This window comes from Cyanistes caeruleus, chromosome 6, assembly GCF_971803275.1.
Source record: "Cyanistes caeruleus chromosome 6, bCyaCae1.hap1.1, whole genome shotgun sequence".
Lineage (NCBI taxonomy): Eukaryota > Metazoa > Chordata > Aves > Passeriformes > Paridae > Cyanistes > Cyanistes caeruleus.
This window is the reverse complement of record NC_141706.1, coordinates 44,501,855-44,526,887: the sequence shown is the minus strand read 5'-3', so window position 1 is coordinate 44,526,887 and position 25,033 is coordinate 44,501,855. Positions and strand designations below refer to the sequence as shown.

The 25,033-nt window shown below is 36.3% G+C and overlaps 1 protein-coding gene across 3 annotated transcripts in view; it reads left to right on the top strand.

Annotated features, from left to right (window-relative positions):
- SLC25A21 (solute carrier family 25 member 21) overlaps positions 1–25,033 on the top strand; it is a 236,191-nt gene that overhangs the window by 161,524 nt on the left and 49,634 nt on the right. For all 3 annotated transcript variants that reach the window (XM_086891704.1, XM_086891705.1, XM_086891703.1), the window contains exon 3: positions 16,628–16,711. In XM_086891704.1, coding sequence (XP_086747830.1) covers positions 16,628–16,711 — 84 coding nt within the window. The remainder of the gene's footprint in view (positions 1–16,627; positions 16,712–25,033) is intronic.

Sequence of the window (25,033 nt, the reverse complement as noted above, 5' to 3'; positions counted from 1 at the left end):
CCCCAAAATTTTCTCTTCAGTAACATGGGCCACATGACCACATTTAACTTCTTCTGCATGTTGAACACCATCTTCAGCATCCCTATTCCTGATGCAGCCTGATTCATTTGCAGACTGTCATGTATCCTTGGACTTTAAGAGGAAGAGATCTTAAAAAATAAACTTCTTGTTGCACATTCTTGGTTCTATACATCTGCCTTAAGAGTTGTGTCTTTTGGGAATGTCTCAAGTTGAAAGTGTTCTCTAAGAAGTTTCACAGAACTTGCCACTCCCAAAAACAAGTGATGTAGAGGCAGAGAATATGATTTTCATGAAGCAATTACTTGCTGAAAATGATTAAAAGGATTTTGTTAAAGTATGTATCATGAAGCATGTGAATAAACCATTGCAGATTCTTGTGGCCTATTTTATTTATGTCTGTTTGCAACCTGTGATTTCTTCTTAATTTAATTTTCTAGGTCTGAAAATCTTTCCCCTTTTTTTCAGTTCACCTTACACTAGTGGCTGCCCTTTCCACCAAATCTCTTCCTTCTGTGTCTCTTCTTTATCCTTTTTAACAACTTTTACTTTCTCTGTTTCCTTTTAACTCCTTCAGATTGAGGCATCACTTTCTGCTGTAAGCTTAACTCTTGCTAAGGCAGTGAGACAGCATGTCATGATATGTTTCATACATGTAATGCTGAATATGGTATTTAGGAGATCCTATGGTAGAAAACAGAACAATCTGCATCAGGAAGATGAAGGTAGTTGTTTAAATAAAAGCTGTGATGATTTTGGTGAGAATTGTGCACATCCACTCAAGAGCAGCACAGAATTAATGAAAAACAAAGTTAATCTCAGTTGATAGCAAAAATTTGGCATAGGTGTGGGGACTGCTTGTTTTTTCTCTGCTCCACAGCCTTGTAGGTATTTTCATCTGCAAAACAGTCTGGCAACAAGGAGTGATCTTAAGTTGGCTCTCTCATCAGAGCAGCCACTCACCAAATTTCATTCCAAGTGGAAAATGTAAGATGTTGGCAATGCTTGACTGTCTTCCCAGTATGAAGCCCACCTGAATTTGAGCAGTCTAGTCTTCAGCACCTTCAGTTCTGGAAAGGTGTGGAGGGCTGGAATATAGGGGTTTCATTACTCTGAACATCTGTCCAAGTATTCATTTAGTATAAGGGCATGCTCAGTTGTCATTTTAACAGGATTTCTCCTTCATTTATAATAACTATGGCCAAAGATCTGGTCTCAGGCAGCGGAGATGGTTGGATATAGAGCTGGTTCGGCTGTATGGGTGAGTTAAGAGAGCAGTTATATAAGAGAGCATATAAGCCTGGCCTTATATGATGCTGAGGAGTCAGAATGGCAAATTTTTAAATATTAAATGTTATTACCCTATATTATCAGCATTCTAATGCATCTGTATTTTTTCCTCTCAATTGGGAAAGCTAAGAGGGAAGTGCAGCAAATACTACTCTTGACGACAGGAAGGAAATGATACTGATATATTGCAAGAGCACAATAGTGAAATTCTTCTTTCTCTGTTTTGGTCATGCAAGAACAATAAGAGCCGTGCAGTAGGTCTGAGTCATCTGTCACAGCTCGGTGTGACTCGTGGTGACATTCTGTAACTACAGCAAGGGACAGCAGAGCTCACTGGCTTGCAGATATAGGAACAAAGAGACAAAACTGGATACTTTTCCAACGTCATAAGCTCACACCTTCGGGGTCCGGGAACAATCTGTCAGGTCATGTTCTGTCAGAGAGTTTAAGGGAGCTTTAGTGAGGGCTCATGCCCAGACTGTTTTGACAAGAGGAATAAAAGAAAAAATTGTCCACGCCTTTTGCAATCCAGCATTAATAGATCTCTGAGCATTTTAGCATGGATGATTACCATGTGGTGATTAGAAATTATGTGGTGCCATAGCCTGGACATGGTTTGTTTTGAAAAGGCTTCGGCTTTAAAGGAGATTGGAGAGTAATAGGGTACAAAAAGCTGGTTTTTACACGTAGAAGTTTGAAGCTTTTCAAGAAAACAAAGGATGAAAGGATCAAATACAGAAAACATCTATATTTACATCATATTTGGGCACAAAATTATTACTGGAACTTCTAGTCTAATATACACATGATAAATTGTCTTTGAGGTCTTTAGTAAATCCAGTGTTTACAGTGAAGCCAAGTGATTAACATTTTTGCTTGGGTTGTTTTAGACTCTCTGGTGGATTAATACTCCCTAGATTTCCTCTGATTCTGTGTTACATGTAATTCCATTGTGCACATTTGTCTATAAACTCTTTTAGACTGCATCAGCTGATACTCTCAAATCAGATTTTGTGGACTAATTTTCTCTGCATCTTGGAGATATCTGACATAAAATGTCTTCGGTTCTCATTTCAGGAGGTGTGGATCTTTCAACCAAATTTATTATCTATTTATGCCTTGAGAAGACCTTATCTAATGTGCTTTTGGTTCAGGATCATTCAAAGCTTTGTATTATATTGAAACATGGACAAAGAGTGTAATTTGTTAATGTCATGAAGGATGAAGTTGGTTAGAAAGGGAAGTGTACACGATTTATAATAACACAAGTATTTCCTTGCTAATCCCTTGTCAGGTTCATTATCTGTAGTGCCCCAGGCAATAGTTGGCCTATCGTGAGAGTGAAATTTAACCCACAGCATGAAATTAATCCTCAAAGACTTTTGTCTACTCTTTCTAGAAATAATAAATGCAAAGTGATTGTATAAATCTCCTCTCTAACTTTATGCAGAGGTGTTAAATTAGTATCTAAACTCTATGGCATATGTCAATCTATTGATTTACGTTTAGTTAACTAACATGAAAGTGTATGTCAAGCATAATAAGGAATTTGAGGGATTAGTGTTTAGGGAATTAGTGATTAGGGAATTAGTGATTAGGGAATATGGCTGTTTTTTGCTTCCTGGAAACTTTTTTTCTTTCATACTACAGAAAATACTATTCCTTGTAATTACAGGGAAGACAAGACAATATGCATGCATACATAAATAAAACCATTCAAATTATCATATTGGCGTTTCCTAGAGTTTCCGAGCTTATATATTAAATAGCATGGTAGGGGTTTTCATACCCTGACTTCTGTTGTAAAGCTTGTTAAAAATCTTATGAGGCTTTTTTTCAGCTAAACAAATGGCTGTTTAGTCATTTTACAAAGTACGTCTTGAATCAACTGTGTAAATGCCATGTAAATCAGCTGGGGTTTTTCAAAAAGAGATTTCTTTTTCTTTGTATGCAAAGCTCTTTCTGAGGAGAGAAGAGTTGAAAGTGATTTATTATTGATTGATTCAGACTCTATTCAGCATTTTAAGAATATCATTCCTCACTCACAGCACTCACCTACTCCTATGGCTACTCAAAGCTATTCATCTACTCCTGAGCTACTCATTGCTGCTCTTTCCTCCTGAAGGCTGAGGTTTGGCTCTCACTTTGAGAATTCTTTTACTTCTCACAGCAGGAAGTCATATTTAATAAATGTTTGCAATTGACCATATCATCTATGTTAAAGAGCTTCTTCAATATATTAATTGAAACTTCACACAGTCATAGCCCTTGGGACAGAAACCAAATGACAGAAAATTGAACATGTCAAGTGTTTCATAGTACACAGTCCTGACCCTGGACAGGAATTTTGCAGGCTACTTAGGGGGAATTATATGAGCAGATCTGGAAATACATTATTCTTCTGACATAAATTATAGCAGTGGTGTAGACATGGATCCATTCTCTCTGCACATATTCCTTAAAAGAAAATTAATTCCTTAAGTCACACTGTATTTTCTCTGTGTAGTTTAGAAAAGCTATTTTTAAGCACACATATACTCTAGTGGTGAGAAGGAAAACAGCAATTACTGGAGTATAAACAGAAGTTAAACAGAACAGTGTGCAGAGGAATATCATTGAGCCAAAAAAGGACTTTAAGACATGTTAGAGGTGCTACTTGATATTAGAGATGAGATGCGTAAGTCTAGGAAGCCTCTGAAAACTGTATACCCTTTTGGGGTATGTGAATTCCATATATTAATTCAGATATCATTTATGTCACATTAATATTATCCATTGAATGCAGTAGTAGAGAGAGAAGGGAAATTTTCAGAATTGCAGTGCTTGTTGGTAGGTTTTAGAGATGACAAGGAAGGTGATACAGTGATACAGAAAAGATGCAGTGATACATTGCTCATATTTTGACCCATATCTGCCTCAAGGTTTTCCATCTGCTCAATATATCCTGTTTCTTCAGTGCCACACTTTTCTATCCTGCCTATTTTCATAATTTTGCTCACTCCCCATATATCCATCACTCATTCCCATGTGATTGACTTCCACTACTTGCCTTTTTCCCAGACCACAGGCTCATAGGGAAAACTTCTTCCAACAAAAGCAGCAGTGTTTGTTGATTCTGAGACTGTGGTTTCTGCTCCCAGTTCCAGTGACAAGCTGGCATCTTGTGACCTCTAATAAATGACCTCTAATAAATTGGTGGGTGATACATCTCTAAGCTGTTAGGCAGGATGGCTGGCTGCATTGTCAAGAGAGTCTTGAAAAAGAAAAAGGCTAAAATCTGTCCCCTGCACATAATAAAACTGGAGATACCTTTCTGCAGACCTTTAAGGTCATCTTTATTCTTGGAAGGGGTTCAGGCCACAAGTTGGACAAAACTAGATTTTTTAACAAGGATAATTCTGACGTACTCTGAAAAATTTACATATGGTAGGTCCTTCTTATACTTCAGACTCCATAGCAGGGAAAGTTGGTTCCTGCAAATATTTGGATCCCTGTTTATATGCACAGACTGTATTGCACAAAGTTTATACCCAAAATGAAGCAGCTAAACCTATTGCTAGTATCATATCACATAGCAAACCACTATACAGCTAGTTCTTTGAAAGAATCATAGCATAATTTAGGAAAAGGATAAATTATGCTGCTCTTCTTTCAAAGAGTTGTCTTTCCCATTAGCCAGCATTTGTGCTAAGAAAAAGAGGATGGGATGGGCTATTCCTACATGTTGAGCACTTAAGGGTTTACCCATTGCACTCTTACTCAGTTTGGCATTAGACAAGACACAAAATTGCCAACAAGGTCATGATCCTACTTGTTTTATATAAAATAATATATATACAGTAATTACTTACTAATTCTGTATAGGCATGCAGAACCACTTTCTTCCAGCAGCCATTTTTCAACAAGCCTATTTTATTTATCAGTAGGCATTCAACAATTCAATAATTCAGTTAGTTTTATCTCTGAATCCCTGTAGCTTTATGAAGACTAGACTGAATGTGTACATGGAAGAGGTACTGAACGTGGTAAGGAAACAGAATGGTTGTTCCTGAGAAATACTGCACGGTTAACATCAGAACTGCCTTTTCTATTTTTTCTTTCTGTTTCTCAGTCCTCAAGCTCAATATCTGAGTCAGATCAGCCATGTTAGCATAGTTTGCCTGCCTGCCTGCCTGGAGAACAATGTGAGCAAAATGCCTTTAAATATTTCTGTGACTGTAGAAAATGAAGGCACTTTTCTAGCTTCCCACTGGTGGTTAGTTAAACAGTTTGTTTTCTGAGACATCACTGTAACAGAACCTGACAATATTTCCTTGATTTGTAACAGAACCTTCCTTGATTCGAAAATTTTCATGAACTCAATAGGAATAATTTACCATTTCTTTTTGGAAAAATAATCTTTTAATCCTTAAAAGGCACAAGGCTGCAAGAAAGCAGTAAAATCTGCTGAAAAGTGTATCCCCCAGACTTGCTGCACTGATTGCTGCTCGCAAATGCTTTGCTGAAATCCTCTCTTTTTCAAAAGTTACCTTGTGTTGTACCTTTAAAATTATCAGCACTTGGAAAAGTCTTGTTAAATCTGAAAGAATTCCTGTTTCCCTTTAGACTTAACAGTGTTTCAGATACTGATTAAAAAGGGAACTCTCCCTTTATTCCTGAAGTCGGTAAGAAATATTATGGAAAATTGTGTTAACTCTTGCAAATCCCTCTACAACTATAAAAGTACAAATGAGATCGTCCCTGCTGTTTCAGTCAGGCCTATGAACCTCAGAGCAATAGGATATTTATAAGAAAATTCCAGACATAGCAGTGGTGCCGTGATCCATATGACCCAAAGTTTCCAGTCTTTGTCTATCCTCCTGTCTTTAAGGAAAAACAGAGGGGCGTAAAATGAAAACTTGGAAGATCACAAATCATTGTTATGACTCATTATAATGAATGATTTGTGCATTACTTTCTGGAGTAGTTAGGCTGAGTTCAGGGGAAAAAAAGTAATGTTCCTTTATAATTTTCACCACTTTATGCCAATTTTCAAGCAACTGTCTTTCCTGAAGCAACAACAATCTTTTTTCCACGCCATCCTGGGTAATGTGAGTTTTTTCAGCTGGAAGAGTTTGTTGTGATATAAAGGTACAGCCTTTACACGGCTGTTTCAAGATCCTGTTAGTGTTTCCATTACAGAATTATTTTCTGTTTTTTAAAACTGGGATGTCAAGTACTTGAAATTGAACTTTGGTGGTTTTAAAAATGTATTTACAAACAAGAAAAATAATCTCAATGTGTGGGATTATTTGGTTCTGAAAAGAAAAGTATTCTGACAGTTTTGTAGCAACAACAGTGATTCAACAACAGCTTTGAATATTCAAATTTATCCTCCTGACCTTGGTGCACAACCTGCATTCTAGATTCTCCAGAGTTTTGTTTAGGATTAGTTTTTGTTGTTAACTGTTAAAAGTATGAGTTAGAAAAATAAAGATTAATCTACTGAAGTCTGAAAATAACTGCTGTTTTTCCACAACATTACATTTGTGAGAATTCATTTCCTTTCCTTTTTTCTAATCTTCATACAGTGAATTAATAGGGTATATTCATAGGTGTCAGAGGATTCTCCTTGCTTACTAGGATAAATTTTAATGTTACACCAAAATTTCTTGAATGTGTTTTTATGTATCTGTGGAGTCTAAAAGAACTGGCAAGCTACAATTTGAACACACAGAAAGTTTTCCTCAGAGTTAAGCAAATACATTTTTGTTTTGATTTTTACGGGACCATTTCTGATAAATTGCACTGCGGAGTGCAGGTGCTCCAATGTTTCACTAGTTTTACTATAAGTCACCACAGCAGTGAAAGTTCTAGTGCTTCAGAGGAAATTTCATCCTTAACTTTGCCTTGCTGTGTCCTACTGTATGCTAAGAATTGCTGAGAACACTCAGCACTGATCAATGGTGAATTCCATATAAGCTGTAATATTGGGGCACAGTTGGGCGGGCAAGAGTTGATTTTCAGTCTTTAACTCAGAATTTCCTTGTTTTGCTCATTTAAGTCTGTATGTTTTCTGTCACTTAGCCATATTTAATAGGAAAAAAGCCATCTTTTCATGGAAGCATCACATGCATAGTAGGTAATGTCCATATTATGTGAATTAGCTATTAGTCATTTAAAGTCATTTGTCTGTTAATGAGAAAGGGCATGTGAGTTAACATTTTCAAATGCAGGGTATTTAGTTGTATTTTTCAGTAGAGTAAGTCTGGTTGTATCCTTTCCAGTACTTTAAAAATCTCAGCCACAATATATTAATGAAATGGTTTCCCTTTCAAATATTTTCCAGCACAAAAGTAACACTTCTTTCAGCAACTCACAATTTGATTTTGGCTATTCTCCTCTGAAAATGAATTTGGATTTCTGTGTTTGACCATTTCTTTCCTTTGGGAGAAAAGATATTTTTTGTTATCTTTCTTACTTTGACCAGAGGGAGTAAGTGTAATGTACATTTTGTCGTGGTTTGAAATTTTTTGGTGCTGAATCATTTTAATACCAAAAAAAAAAAAAAAAAAAAAAAAAAAATCCAGAGTACATTCAGCTGCGATGGGATTGATCTCATCAAGGAACTTAAAATGTTAATGAATACTGAAAAGTATTGAACAACCCACCAGAAAATCCTCCCCCTACATCTTCATGCCAGAAAGCCACAAAAATACTTCTGCCTTCTCAGGAGAGGTGCAGTAAGATTTCCATAATGGACACTGAAATCAAAGCTTTGTTGAGAAAACTGTGTAGAAGTACTTGGCCCTTTCTATAAAAATTGTAGAAGAAAAACATTACTCTTTCCAGTGGCATATAGATCTTTATTACATTTTCTGAAATTGGAAGGGTTTTAGAGCATTGTTTAGTGTTTGTATTTCAGGTATTGTCCAGTAGTGCCCAGTAATGTGGTCATTTTGAAGCCTTACTATGGCTAATCAGACCCGTGTTTGACTTTACAAAGCTGTGTTGAGATTTGCCTTTGCATCTCTTTGGAGTAATGGAGAACACACGTACCTTTTAAAGGCAGCAAAGTTACTCCTCTAACCTGGTATCACTTAACTGATAGGTGAAATGTTCATACCTGCATTTAAATTTTTTAACAGCTCTATTCTGAAGAAGCTCAGCAAAGGTTGATAGATCGCAGTAATATCACAGGACACGAGAATTGCTTTCTGACAAGAGGTCAAGAGAGGATATACATTTTTTTAATAGAAGTTAAACTGAGATGAAAAACTGGACACATTTTAAGCAGGCACATACTTCACACTTAAATCAGCCAAACCACATTCTTAGTTTGCCCTGGGCTGAGGCTGCATACTGGGGCCTTAATATAATTATCATATAATATATGATTCCTTGTGAAATGTCTTCTAGTCATTAGTTTATATTCCTCATCAGTTTGTCTGTTGTTTCTCTATAAGCTGTTTTGAAGGAAAACATTTAAGGCTTCATTCAAAACTAATGAAAACCAGATTTCTTCTGTTGATGTCTTAGGCTATGAGTGACTATTCATACTTAAAATCATACAAATAGCCCTATCATCTCTGACAATACAAAATTATTCATTGTGGTGCCATTTTTTGAATGATTTTTCCAGTTTAGATAAGGCCCAACAAAGTCCGTAGATTGTGGGGGATTGCTTTCACTTAGGAAATAGAGATTACAAAGATTTCAGAAATAAACCATCACCTTAAAAAAAAAAAAAATGTTCTTTTTACCATTACTGGTTTCTGCAGATTCCTTCACCAGTGTAGCTAAGTGCCTTATACACAGGAAGATGTAGACAGAAAACACAAGTAGTGCTTAAATTTGCCTATTGCTTTCACAGTCAGCACATCCTGGCTGATCTTGTTAAGATCTCGTGTACTGCATGTTCCTTCACACAAAGTACTGCATGATCTTTCAAATAGCTGTCCCTTTTATGATCATTTCTGTCATCTTATGTTGTGCTCAGAGCTTGTATCTAGGCAGCCAAAGCAAAGCTTCAGTGACAGAATCGTACCAGCCACAGCACTGGCAGAGCGGCCAGCGGAGCTGTTCCTGCTCTGGCAGGGTTTGTGGATAGGCTTTTCACACAGAAGAACACTGGAGACATTTCTATAGGACAATAAAAATACGTAATGTTTGCAAGTCCTTAACCATGAGGAAAGGCTGGTAGCTTCAAGGAGCTGCCAGTTGTATCTGGGACCTCAGAAACCCAGGGGTGTTACAGGCCCTGGAGGCTGGGCTGGAAGCCAGGCAGCACTTGCTGTGGGCATGCAGCAGATGGGGAGGACTCCAGCTTGGAGCCTCAATCCACACGTTCACCCTCTTGGGAAACATGAATTCAAGTGTTCTCAGTATTTTCATCCATGAAGTGAAACGGAACTTGCACATTCATGAGGTTTCTCTGAACGGTTTTTAGCATGGAATGGAAAAGTTTTGGTTTTCACTAATTTTTGGTGGTGTTGTTTAGAACTCCACACACACAGTCATTGATGGAATTAGATTATTAAAATATTTACGGTTTGAACTTAGTTTCTGCTGAATTTCTTCCTTGGGAAAACATTAAATTATTCATATGTAAGTACTATGACTAGTTATTTTTGTTTTTCTTTTGCAATATTACCAGGGTAGATCTGCATGAAAATGTTAAATGGATTAATGGACCTGCTTCTGGTTGTTATTTTTTTTATTAATATTTTTTAAAACTACATGTAAAAAAACATTTCCTTCTGATTTTATAGCTACTGAATATTTGTCCCATGCACAGAATGGAAGAATTAATGGAAGATAAAAAAAAAATCAGAAGAGTTCTTCATTAGTAGCTGAAAAATATAGCTTTAATGTCTAAATATTAAATAAGTAAAAATAGATTTACTGTACTGCATTCTTTTTCGCACTAATATTTTTTATTAAATTATATGCTACTCATCTTGAATATAAAAGCAAAGAAGGGAAAGTCATCTATAAACGGAATAGGACATACAGGAAGACAAAATTCTTCTGATTAGTGTACTTTTCTCTGGTCCAAGAGTAAGATTCACCTTCAAAGAACTGGCTGAAAGTATCAGTGAAACACCTAAGCTGTTTTGTCATGTTTAAGACTTCATGGGTTTTGTATTCAATAATGCATTTCATTCAGGGAAAATATTTGTTAGAAACTGTAAGTTCAGAGTAAGCTATGGATGGTAAGTTATCATCGAGGCTGAAAAGTTTAGACCAAGTGTTTTATGAGGATTTAGGTAAATTGCTTTTAGCCAATCTAAGAGGAGGCTGGTGAAAATTTTATTTGGTCATGTTTGATCAGAACAGCCAATGTGTTCCATCTAAATTATGCTGTAAATTGCTAAGTCTGTTCTTCTAGCTGTAACTTTTGCCACGAATGTACCCTTATTCAGATGTGAGCAGTTGATCCTTTCTCATCTGCTGGTGGTGGTTCCTCCTTTTGCCCTACTATTTTTCATGCCAATTTCTGAGGTATTTTTCTCAGAAATAAAGTACAAATCAGGTAGCAAGAGGACAGAACAGACCTGGATTGCAATAAGGCAGAGATCAGGTGTGGAATGGACACATTTATGAGGTGCATTGTTTGATAAACACATTTGTAAATATGAGAAATCATCAGTTTCTGTTCAGTAATTTTTTATTTTACCGCCATAGCTGATAGCTGATGTTCTAACCAATATAGAAATCAACTCTGCAAAGAAAGTTTTCAGGGCATCTTTACAATTATTTCCATCATTACTATTCTTACTTTTTTTTTCTTGTTAAAAAGCCCAACAAATTCATCCAGAATACAAAGGGATGAATAAACTTAACAAGCATCATCAATGTCAACAAAATGAAATTCATTGTGTTGAAATTTGAAATAATTTTTTGTAATGCTTTGCTACCTATGATTCTGGTTTATTTCTGTAAAGTAAATATGAACTGTAAGAAAATTCAACTAAAAAAATCTAGCTACCATAGATTTGAGACAGATCTATGGCCACTATGGAGAATGACTGGAATAAGTTCTGGTCTTAAACTGTTCTTTATGTTACTACTTTATTATGTTCTTACATGCTTTTCACAGTTAAATAATCATTATAGCAATACTAGAACAATCAAAATATGACCTCTGCAGTAGCAAAACTTTTGCTACTTGGATCTTTTGCTTAAAATAATTGGGCTTTTTTTAGTTTGAAAAGTAATATTCAGCTCTTTAACAGCTCCTATGATTTACTGCTAAAATAAGTGACAGAATTATACTCTCACCTTAGTTATTATCCTGTAAGTAACATAAGCAACTCAAAGAACTTGAATCAAAAAGTGAAATAAATTATATTATTGAAGACCATTTTCCATTCCAAAGTTTTGCATAAAATTTAAGCATCAGTTTATTGCTTATGAGTTTATATCACTCATAGTAACACCGGAATAAATGCTTAACCTAACGAATCAAAATCTTTTAAAAATATAATTCAGGGTTTTTTTATTATAAGCATGTGAATAAGAACTGTTAAATAAAGTATATTTATATAGAACTTCAGACTACATTTTTTATCAACATATGAGGATGGGGTAAATACAGGTAGGAGTGTCTGGAATCATGGGAATTACTGAAAGTGCAAAAAAGCTATACATGTTTTCAGTTTTCCAAAGACTCTACATTTATTTAGAAGTTGTTTTAGATTTAATGTCGCACAGATATTTTAATTTGTTGTTTTGTTGTAATTGCAGTTGTCTTCTTTATAGCATCTATATACATCAGCTTCTAAGTTTATTTGCTTTGGTAGTACACAAACCCCAACCATGAATGGAAATGTTAGGAGTTGTATCCAAACCGAGTAGAATGTATGATAAAATCCTACTGAGATGTGCAGAGAAGGGAAATGCAGCTAAGGCTGCCACTCCTTGGCAAGCACTGCAGCCTGGTATAAAGCTTGGTTCTCTAAGTCAGTGTTTTTCTTTCCCTCTGAACTCCGTGGTTGAGAAACTAGTCAGCAGTGCTGCATAAAAACAGCAAGAAATTCTGGAATTTATGCAAGAGAGTATAGTCTTTGCAAACCCAGTGACAAGAATTTGATGAGTCTAGACTGCTCCATATCACATTGTGTTTGTCCTGCGTAACTGGGACTTAAATGCTCATTATGTGCCTCAATCTAGATATGAAAATACTGATTTCTTCCTTTTGGATTTTAAGGTGAGTGAAACAAGGTCAATATGAATTAGAAATCTTTCTCCAAATCAGTAAATAAAACAAGGAGGATTTTTAGGTAACATTGTGGTAAACAGCCTTTAAACACTGGAAAATGTAGTAGTAGACATCAACAAGACAACCTTGATGAGATATTCAGCAAACACGAACAAAAAATTTAGCAAATTATAGAGGGATGTGAGAGATTTATTTTTTTTTTTCAGAAAGCACGTGCATCTATTTGCTCTTCTATAAATATTGATTCTATTAAAAAAGATTACCTAGAGGACTTTTGCTGTAGGAATATTGTCAGAAAAGCATGATCTGGTCTGAGGATTTTATTGAACTCAGAATGAAACGCTGGCTATTAAAAAACCAACAAGGACTGTGAGGAGTTAGGCATTGGAAACAGATACATATGTTTATGTAGAGTCATTGCTCCACAACATGATGGATCACTTGTTAAATGATAAGTGGTTCGGAGAACCGGTGAAAGAACTCAAGCGTCTTCTACATTGTGGAATTTCAGGCACAGCCCACTGAGACTTATTGATCAAGGACTGTTACAACCATAAAAAAAAATGTTCTCTCTCATGCTAGTAAAATAACAATAATTTGGGTTTATTCATTTCACAAGTAGAGGATTTAGTGCTGATTAGTGTGGGTAAGTTACAATATATTCATGGTTTTAGATCAGCAGTTTTCAATGCCTTTTGAACAGATCCCAAAACCTCAAATAGTTTTACACGGTTCCCACATTTTACAGAGATCCCCACCATGTGTCTTCTGCAGTGAACAGGGAAGGACACCAATGTTCTCTTCTTGAACTTTATCAGGGCATTTTTGTATCTAATGAAGCTACTGCAAAGGGACTGTTTGTTCATTCAAAGGGGAAATGGAAGACCAAGCTCTTTGGACTGCTGCTACGAGCCAGAAAAGGAAAATGGGAAGTCCCTCATGGCATGGGAGATGGATGTGGGAACTGCAAGGAGCCAAGGGGGTAGGCAGTAAATGCCCTGGCTGGTCCCAGGTAGGAAGAGGTAACCTGGGGTGCAAAGTTCTTCCCACAGCTTTGTGAGCATTGCAGGGGTGGGAGAGCTCAGCACCACAGCATTCTGCCCAGAAAGCCAAGAAGCAGGAAAATGACAGGGGAGGAAAGTTAGCCTGATGCCCATTTTTAAAGTGATAAAGCTTGCAGCAAGCACACAACGTGTTGGAGTGTCCAGCGACTTCTGAAACTTCTTGGATGCTGGTTGTGAGTAGGAGGTTGTCCATCCCAGCCCTGGAAAAGCATTTCTGCACATATGGCTGTTCAGCATGTCGCTGAGGGCTGCCTGCCATCACACTTCAAAATTATTAGATCAGAAGTTAGTGCTCCAATGGTATTTAGAGGGGAATTTATCTTTTTTAGGTCTAGCAAAAGCTAAAAGGATACAAGGCAGCCATCCAACTTTCAAAAATGCATGAAATTCAGTGGTTTTATAGTGCTTTTAGAAAGGAGCGGATTTGAAGCAGAGAAAGCCATTACATATCCCCCAGTTGTGTTCATTCCTCTAAACAATCATTAAAAACAGGCCAGGTTGGGTTTTTTTTTAAAGGAATGCTTTAGCTCTTCTTTGTTATTAAGACTACTAATAGAATCTGCCGCTGCTGTCTCCAAGAAACAAACAAGCATTTTTCAGCTCTTCCCTGAGCTTCTTATAACAAGTGCTGGTTATCAATTAGCTAGTTCATTAAAAAGTTACACATGATTTTATTGAGGCAAGCAATTCTGAATCAAAGAACCCAATTCACAGATCTAGGTTGAAGCACATAATTGGCATGTATTTTAGAATTGCTGTTAAAGCTATAAAATAGATTTACTAGGGAAGGAATGGATCCAAAAGCCCTAAAGGAAGGAATATGTTATTTGTGTGACTCAGTGTTACAAATGAACTCATTTAATACTAAGTCTTATCTATATTAAAACAAATATCTGAAATAAATGCAAAGCTTCTTTGATTTAACTTTTTTAGCAAGAAGTTATCCTTCATCTGATAAAACATAAATTACCTACAGTATTACTATATTTCTTATGCCATTACTTTCATTATTGCTTCCAAAGACGTATTTTTATTAAATCATTTAAATTTAGCTGAGAAGTTGCCAATGTGTAAGCTGTAAAACAGAATTATATAAATATGTTCACTATGTTGTTGAGATCCACTGTGACTCTGGAATTCAAGCCCCAGTTCAACTAACAGTTCTGTATGCATGATTTAGTGAGGAGCCTTACACGCTTGCAAGTAGGACATTGCTGAGCATTTGCAGGGTGAAAGAGAACAAAGTGCGTTTTTCAAAGGATGTTTTAGAAACACTGATACATTTTTGAGTTTACAAGGAGGCCAGATTTCAACACTCGAGGAAAAGAGTTTGAGTTAAGGAAACTTTATTTTAAAAGATGTGGAAAAAGATGTTACTGGTGAGTTTTTCAAGTTTTCTTTAAGAAAGACACTTTCGATTTTGAGCTGAGATGTATAAACAATCAAGTCTTAAATATATTAAAATGTGCATAGAAACTATGTTCTGTTGTAATTTGGATTGCTTGACTGCCTCAGTGTAAAAGCTTCTGTAGCTGATATTGCTGTTGGACTTTGTGTGATGGCATTGAGGTATTTTTTTCAACTATTAGCCTTCCCAAGGGATCTTTTCAGACAAAATGTTATGCACCAGCTCTTATTTGAGTGTAAGCCTATTGAATAGCATTCTTCTTTCTGCCAACTTGGCAGCAAGTTCTTGTGCTAATAAAAGAGGTTACCCCAGATAGAGATCCCAGATGTGCCTGAACTACTTTTATTAGGACTATGGAGGGACTCAGTGTTTCCTTCTGTTTTCAAAAAAAAGGTGTGGGCTTGCCTTCATAATTGCCCAAAGAATTGCATCACTAGAATTTTTTTCCCTCGAATTGAACAAAGTTTTAGATGTGTTAGTGCAGAAATACTGATGTTCAGAACAATGAATGCCTTTTGCCACAATACAAATGTTGACTTGACCCTCCTGAATTCTGTGAGAGAGGACAAAATTGCTGTTTAACTTTGAGTTAAAAATACCGTGGTTTGTTATCTCATATAAATGAGATTCAGTATTGTGGTCACAATAAGTAACAATTAATGTTTCTCAGAATAGCAGTATTACCATTGGCATGTGGTGTACTTGACTGTAATGTGAATTATTCCTTGAAACCATTGGTTAGAATAATTATTGTGCCTAGGGATAAAACCAGCATAGTGATTGCCTGATGTGGGGCTATTTTAATTGCCAACAGCAATATTATTTTTATTTTTTAGTGCTATTTGATAATTAGCAGTTTAAAAAGAAGTTATGTTGCTGAAAATTAATCTAAATATCTCCATTCTATTTACTTGAATGTGCCAGCTGCAGTTTTGAAACTGAAAGAAATAGGATCCTCTGAGATACTTAGTAAAATAATATAGTTTGTTAAACTCATTGTTGCTATCCATAAATCATAACAATAAAAAGTTTACAATCTTAAATCATAATCTTGATTTTCCTTTCAAGGCCACAAGCTCCATGTTGAAATTTTTATTGTTGTCAAAATGTGAATAGAGAAAATAAGGTTTCAATCAGAATAATTCATTGCTTGCTTTTATTGTTCATCTTATTATTGAATTATGAAAAATGAATGGTGCTCTAATATCGGATCATGTCTCTGCTTGATTTTTGTTGTAATTGTGTCAGATATAAAAAAGAGCAACACATGATAGTATTCCATTTCAGATTTTCAAAAGCAGGGTTTGACTCAAACACTCACATTAGTTTCAGTGGGCTTTGGATCAGGCACAGGGTTAACAGCTTATTTTTCAAACAACTAGAAAGAGGTGTAAATGTCAAAGGTGATAGCTATACTGTGAGTTCCATAAACTACAAAAAAAGTTACTACTAAAGCTCTATTTTTCCTTCGTTTAACAGCTTCTATGAAAACAGTGTTAATAAGTATATCAGGAACAGTATATAATAATGAATCAGAGATGTAAAAAAACCCTTTAAAACTCCTTTTATATAATAATTGGAAAGTTAAAAGTGACTTAAAATCCCTGACTTCTCATGCTGTGATGTAAATTGTATTTTTTTTAGGTTCCAAATTCAAAGAGGGAAAACTGATCCAACCAGTTACAAGAGCCTGGGGGACTGTTTTAGGACTATTTTCCAACGAGAAGGGTAAGAGTATATGTTTTTAAAATTGTCAATTTTATGCGACCTTTCTTAATCACCCATTTTCCAGACATTAGATCCTCTTTATATTCCACTCCTTTTTTTTGCAATTGCAAGAATTTGGCAAATGTAGCATTACATAACGAGCACAATTTGAAAAGTCTTGATTAGTCTAAATTAGATCCATAAAGCCAATTTTGGTTATTATAATATGTGAAAGACTGCACAGCTGTGTAGAGACACGGGTGCAAGCCCTGTTTCAGCACTGGAGCAGGATGGCTGCACCAGTCTATTGCTGTGTCTTCACTCCTGTGTCTTGTCCTGGTTTTCCAAACTAGCTCAGGCTGAGCGTATCACTTGTTTACAAACTCTGATGGAATGGCATTCCTAGTTACCTGTGGCAGGCAATGTTTCCAGGACCTGTGTAAGCAAAATCCCACAGCTTTTCAGTTTGACAGAATATGGGAAAAAAGAGTTAAGTTCATCAGTTTCTTGAATCGTACTGGCGTCATAAGGTACCACTGCTCTAAGCCTGAGCTCCTCTGAGAGAGTTGGGTTCTGACCCAGAAAGGCATTTAAATATAGGCTTAATTTTATGAGCAGTCCAGTTAAAGCCAGTGACTGTAATGGGATCAATCATATGCTTAAAGTTAAGCCTGTTATCCACAGGAGCTCTTTGGAAGCTAGCCTTTAATCAAGGTAACTCTAATTAGTAAATCCCAGCTTCGAATAGCTGGCAGGCTTTCCATAAACTTTTTTAATACAATAGCGACCCAATTTTTTTTTTTTTTTTAATTTTTTTTATCCATATATCACAGAAACAGTTTGGTTGGAAAAGACCTCTGAGATCATCGAGTCCAACCTATACATCATGAGTCCAACCTAAATATTCATCAAAATGGAACTGCTCTTGTATATAGTGGCGCAGATGCTGGGTATGGAGGCAGCATAGGTGCAGTGAGACATAGACCTCTTGCATCCACAAGCTGCACTGGAAAAACAGAGGTGAGATTAGCAGAGAAAATTAATAACTAGACCAGTTTTGGTTCTTGCAGTGAGATTTAGCTAAGCTACACTACCTAAGTACATCCACATAGAACCGGATGGTTTGAAATGAGAAATTAGGGACATACAGAGAAGTTTCATTAAGGTGTTGAAAGAGGAAGTTGCCGCAGCTGCCTTTATTAGTTGTAAATCCATTTTGTTGAGAGATTAATGTTGTGGTTTTTCACTACAATAGACATTAAAAAGCTTAAAAGCTAAAAAGATTCCACACAAATGATAATCTGTGGCTTCTGAGGTTTTCTGAACTGAGTTTATGTTAACTTGTATTGCTTCTGAGAGAAAACTATTGAAGTATTAATATTAACAATAATGTAGAACTCTTTCTAAATAAAAAGCTAGCTTAAGTCAGTGAAGAGGAAAACAGTATTTATCTCATCCCAATTCACTAGTATTTTTTGTATCTGGAGAGAGTCTAAACCAAGACACCTTCCAAGTTAATTGATTATTCATTGTTTCTTTTCCTATGGAACTCTTGTGCCATGACACTGGAACTAAGCCAGAATATGTTTGTATCAAGTTGTGAATTTGTGAGCAGGAAAAAGATGATTACATGAAGATATTATATATTTAAATCACAATTTAGCAGTAGATTATGCGAAGTTTCTGTTGGACAAGAGTTAAAAGGAGTAATACAGAGTTTTACTTGTCTGTTTCTAAAGCAGTCAATAGTGATTTAAACAAAAAAAGCAAATTTCATGAATATCTATTTTTCTCCAGGAAGTTAGGCAAATGCAGAAATTCACATTTAAACAGACAGCAGTAGTAAGCACTAGGAACAAAAAGAGATAAAAAATCTCATATGAACTATAATGTTAATTTTTGGATAAAAATAAGAAATCGGTTAATCCTGCAAAACCTGTTTGACTCCATGAGTCTTTCATTCCTGTCTGCACAAGTTGTGTGGTTTTCTGGAGAATGGTGATTACGACAACTGTGAAGGAAGTGAGGGTGGAATGTGAATTATTTTAGTTTGTGGAAACCTTTATTCCTGATAACCCTTTCCTCGAGTGGCCACAAAAATATGCAGAAGACAGCCCCAAGAAAGGGCTTCACATTTAGATACTAAGCAAACAAAATCAGTTGAAGAGGTGCTCAGACTCAGGTGTTTAAACCTGTGAGGAGGGTAAAAGAAACTCATTTATGCCTCATATTTATTTCATATTGGCAATAAGACACACCCACAATGCCCACAATAAAAATACGTAAATATCTAAGTCTATAAAGAGTTTAGGCATAAACTAAAGTGAAAAGAACTAAACCAAATTAAAAAGGGTTTAGGCATCTTTCTCCAGCACTCTGAATTCCCTTTTGGCATCTGTGATTTTATGTTAAATTTACTAAAAAAAAAAAAAATTCATTTATTTACTAAATAAAGAAAAACAGTGGGAAAAGAAGCATTACTAATGGCCTGTCCCTGAAAATGTTTACATTTGGGAATATTGCTTATGCTGATTTGTACTTACATTTTTCAGTGGCAGCACCTAAGGTAAGCCAGAATGTCAAAGCCAAGTTCAGGTGAGACACTTCATCGTGGCTTAATTTATTTACCTTGTTATGTTGAGGTTAAGTATGCAGAATCAGCCTAGGAAGTATTTATTTTTATGAACACATATGTAAATGTTTCATTTGCTGCAGTGGCTCTTACTGAAAATCAACCATATTATATTACTACAGTATCACTGTAGAAATCTGGTGATTTCATGGAAAGCTTCTTCATCACAAATAACAGCCAGAATTCATTAACCACCCCTCTGATTTTGTGGTCATTACAATGAAAAGGACAGAGGAAATAATTGTCTAACCACTAACAGAACACTGTTCATTTCAAAGAATCGGAAAAGTCCTTCATCTTTACAAAACACTTGAAATATTTTAATAAAAGAAAACAAACAAAAAACCCAATAAACAAAACAAAACAAAAAAGGAGAAAGTCCTACAAAAACTCAAACTTTGAGTATCTCTTCAGCTGGAGATAAATTTTCTTCATGGGGAATTAAATTCTTCAAAGAAGGGTCCATCCCTTGAACTCTTTTCTTGTCTTACAAGAAAATGGGAGCCACAAAACATAAAATTTAATTGAGACTCACTGAACAGAGGCTCAGTCGAGCAGAGCATTAAAGGTCACATAACTTTCTTTTAAAGGGAGGCAGAACTATTAACTTCAGGGATTTAGTGAACTTGTTTTGGGAGCATCCAGTCACTACCAATTGCACAGGAGCTGCAGTGGTAGGAGTGCTCTCAGGTGATGAGCAACCTCTGCTCAGCTGGATTCGCTAGAAGCCATCCAGTAAAGGTTCTCTGGTTTCACTTCTGAGATGATGCATGAATTGCCAGATCTTTGACAGTGAGGTAAACCCGTCAGGAGAATATCTGTTTATTGGGGAGTGACAGCTTTATAATCAACATAAAAATAATCTGATGCTTATTGGGGAAAATACTTGGATACAGGATTAACTCAAAACTATTAATAGAGAAAACTTTTCATTTTCTGTAGATTCTACAAATAAGATGTGAGATTGTGTTAAATGACTGATTTTTATATCGTCATAATCTTTACCACATTTGCATTCACTTGCTTTTTTTTTGATAGTGACTTAAGTTGGAATTTGAAATGTAAGAATAAACCAATGTTCTAGCTGAATGTATATGTTGTATCTATATTAAAGACACATGATGTTGTGTCTCATATTAAGAATGGAAAATTATGCCCATCTGCATTTTCTTAATCTGCAGTTACAGCATTAAAATGATGGATGCTTTTATTTCAAGTCTGTAAACAACTTTGTTCTTATAAACTAGGATTTTCATGGGCTCATAATTTTAACAGTAAATGTTCTGGGTTATAGTTGGGGTTTTTGGGAGGCACTCAGTCAGGAAACCTGTTACTTTCTCATTCATTTGTTAACTTGCCTGAAATAGGAAGGGTAGTAGTGTCCTGGATTCCAGTTTTAAAATTCAACAATTCAATTAATTACAGTTTAAAGCGCTTGTTAGCCTTTCTTAGAGCTAGATGGTCCTGGGAAAGTGCAAAACACAATTGTCATTCATTTGAGACTTCATTACATCTGCTGAGTTATTTGATTATTTATGTTTAATTTGCTTTGGGAAGGAGCAATTACCTCCACATTTACACCGTCCAATAGCTTTATAATTATTCCTGTCTTGCTCTCAGCACCACCTTACCACTCTCTTGTACCTATAATTGTCTGTATGACCACACACACCTTTTTCTTTAATAAGCAGCACCCTGACTCATGCATTAATGGGATTAGGTTATAAAGCTGCACAAAACTTGTCAGCTATGGGTGGAGTATGTGGGAGAACAGCCAAGACTAAGCAGGAACTGGATGAGTGCAGAGTCATCAGCAAACATTCAGAAGCTGGAGGGCTCCTGGTTTATGTGATATCAGCAGCAATCATGCATCAATTAAGGAATTTGCTAACACTCTCCTTTGTCTTGCCTGGTATGTCATGGTAACAAGTGCTTGAGAGACTGCAGCAGTGCTCGTGGGGCCTGGCTCTCCCACCTGGCTTCAGAAGACACTGCTGCTGCTGAATGCCAGCAGCTCAGGGAAGGAGACTGCCAGAGCTGGCAGCCATGCAAGCAAACACCAGTCTCTGGCACTCACCAGCATCATCACTGACCATTCCTGCTCCCAATAAGGGTTGCACAAGATACAAATACTATCCTCCACCTGAAGTCTTCAGAGAAATTTCCAGCCAGGAAAGTGTGACATTGTCAGTTATGCCAAAAATCCCTTTTCCCAGTGTGCATTTATAAAGGAGAGCTTAACCTCCACTTACTGGAGACCTAAATTCTTGTGGTATCGAAAGACCAGACTTTAGACTCTGCTTTCGGTGCTTTGAGGGAAGCAGAAGTTGTAGATTAAGATGTTATTTCCACCCCCCCACACAGCTATCTGCCTCACTTCTTAGTTTCTTGTTAGCACTTCAGACCAGGAGAAGCAGAAGAGAACTTGGACCCATGATTGCTTGCTACATTCAAGAATCTTATTTCTTAATAGAGACTCACCTACACTGACAGTTTCAGAAAGTGTGATCATGCAAACTGACGTAGAGGTACCTTTTCTGCCTCCACTTCAGGAACAGTAACCCACCTGAGCACTGAGGAAAGTCTGCTATCACTTGTACTTCAAGTGAAAAAAATCTGTATCCATCTCAAGAGATCAAGAGATCCATCTCTTTTCTAGTCCAACTGGCCTGTCTCACTCTTACAAACACATAATGCTTCTACCAGCCTTGCTAAAGTGAGCCTAAAGATGCTAAAAAAAAGCAGTACACCACCAAAATGTCTATCTGTATATGTCCTGATGCATCCCCACAGTTCATAGTATATTGCTAATTTTTCTTCTTTTCATCTGTCATGTTGTAGAATTATTCTGTGGAAAACATTATTATTCTATGTTGGCATCTTCTTGCCATACTATTATGTTTACTGCAGACTTCAATTATCACATTCCTGGATGAAATAATATAATCCAAAATGTGAAGTCTTAATTGAGTTTTATAAAAAATTGTTGAATGAGAACTCTAATTGAAATTTTAAAGGACAGTGTAGTGGTTTAAACTGGGCACCTGTGTTAAATCTGCTGCCTTTCATGAATAAAATTATTGTCTTAGGGCTGAATCTTTTAACCCTTGTTCTTGCTTTGCATATCTTTAAAGAAGAAATGTTCCATTATAGAAAAGCTAATATTCAAATATTTTCAGGGAGCATGACCTTGCAAAATTTAGGTAGGGACATAGCAAGTTCTCATAGTACCTAATTAAATTTATCAAGTGTTTCATCAGTACATTTATTTTTGAACACAACACTCCTCAGCAAGTGCCCTCATGCCTGTGCAGTTTGGAAGGCAGGATCCACATGGCCCTGTGGGAAATTGGTCTCACATATTGCAGTGAAAAGAAAAATGATGTCTTAGCATAGACTAAGTGCATCACAATCAAAGAATTTCAGAATTTCTTCTGGCTAATTTGCAAGAGTTCTTTCATCATAGTCCATGACATATGTATGGAGAGTAACAGATCTTCTTTCCCTGAAACTGTTTTTATGTCAATTACTCTCACTTCACCCCTTGGTCTACACAGACTATGTGCCATATCTGATCTTACTGTTTTCAGTTTCATTTCATTGTCTCTATTTTACCTGGACTTGCATCTTAAAGCCATCATTTTTATTCTTAATGGGTTTCTTCTCTGAATGGGTGCTGAACCATAAAATTTAAATGACGGTATAGCCTTGAATAAAGTAAAGACTACTTTCAAGATTAAAGGAATGCATAAAATTTGACTGACAGAATTTCCCTGATAATTTACTTTAACGTATTGGTTTATATTATACTCAAAAGGTTTCAGGTCAAATATGGCCACAAAGGAGACATCTTTTGTGTATTTATATGAAGGTGATGCGCATTATGCTTTCTTTTGCGTATAACCAGTTCTTAATCCGGTGCCAACTAAGTGACTGGATGCTTTTGCAACACTAGTGAGTCACAAAATAAAGATGATACTTGTTCTTTTAACCAATGGGTCTCAAAACACTTCGCAGAAGAAGGAAGTACCATTATCTCAAATGTACAGATGGGGATATTGATGTGTCAAGTGAGTCAAGTAGAGTTAAGTAGGTCTGGACTGGAGCATGCACACAGCTGGTTCTCACAGAGCAGCCTGATACCATGGTATCTAACAGTAACAATAACAATAACAATAACAATAACAATAACAATAACAATAACAATAACAATAACAATAACAATAACAAATCAAAGCTCTTAGGAATGTGTTGGACATAGAATTGCATTGTTTGATACAGATTTCTAATTCAGAAGTTTTCTGAAGGCTTAATCAGCAGCTCATTCTATGAAGCAGCTGTCTGGGGGCAGAGATGGATGTAGTGGCAGGTTTAGGCCTGAAGCTGGATATCCTGAGTGCAAGGCTAGCTCCCTGTGCCACGGACAGGATTGTCTCCAGAGTCAGCAGTGTTTACTGATGTTACTGTCATGAGGTTTTCATCATCCTATTCAGGCAAGAATTCTCTGCTCCTGACTGGAGGTTCCCTACCCCCATCTTCATATGTTAACACTTGAAAACATGAAAAAATGGCTTTGGAATGTGAAAAACTTTATGTGTGTTGCTGTCTGAAATACAGTGAAGTTACAGTGGTGTAACTAAGGGCAGCATTTGACTACCACATTTTTATTACTGATGGACACATATTTTACTTGCAAAATTTAATCTGGTATATATGGCAACGCAGTAAACAAGAACACTCTTTTAAAGAGAATCACTTCTGAGAATCATGTGCTTTAAAGATGAAACACATGCTTATTTATTTCCCATAGGAACAAAACACAATAAAATCATGTAAATCTTAAAAGCATCTTAGAAGTGAACAGGCCAGACGTTAACTGGTATTATTGTTCTCATTTGCTAAGGCAACTGGAGGTACACTCACATTGGGTGTCTGATCTGCATTTTTTAAAGGTTCAAGTTGCTGGGGGTTTTTTTTCAAATTTTTAATAATCATATAGTTTTAGCCTTAAAGATATGGTGTCTCAAGTGTCTCTGTTTTCTAATACTATATATATATATATTTATAACATAAATAGAACTCACTATAATGTTGATATTTATAGCAGTAGCTCCGTGGAATCAGATGACTTCATCATAAGATGCTTATATGAAGGAAGGAAAAAGATACCTACAAGAATTAATCTATCTACTCAGAAGGTCAATAGAACTAAATGGTTTAATTCTTATTATTTTAACACTCAAGGATATTTGTCATTTCGCCACATTAGGTACCTGATGGTTTCAAGCATCATGTTTAAATAGATAGATCAATGTGATAACTGTACTTATAATAAACCTTCTATTAGGTCTAGCGTGTGGAAAACACCATACTATGCTTTACCATCAAATTCACTGAATGTGTTTATGTTCTCTGAAAGTGAAAAATATGTCTGCCAGATTTGGTAGCACAAGAAAATGCCCATGAATTTCTCCTGCTTCAGTAAATGGTTCGGTGTGAAAGGCTGCAGTGTTTCACAGAGGTGAGCTGCTATGGCATTCCCGGCTGCTCCAAGCCAAGGTTTGCTCCCAGGGCCCTGATGGAGACATTTCTGCCCAGCACCCTTCTCCTCACCTCGGGCAGGGATGTGGTGCTGCCTCCGAGCCCTGAAAGCTCGGTGCCTCGGAGCTGCTGAGCCGAGAGCCACCTAGAGTTGGAAAAGCGGGCAGAGC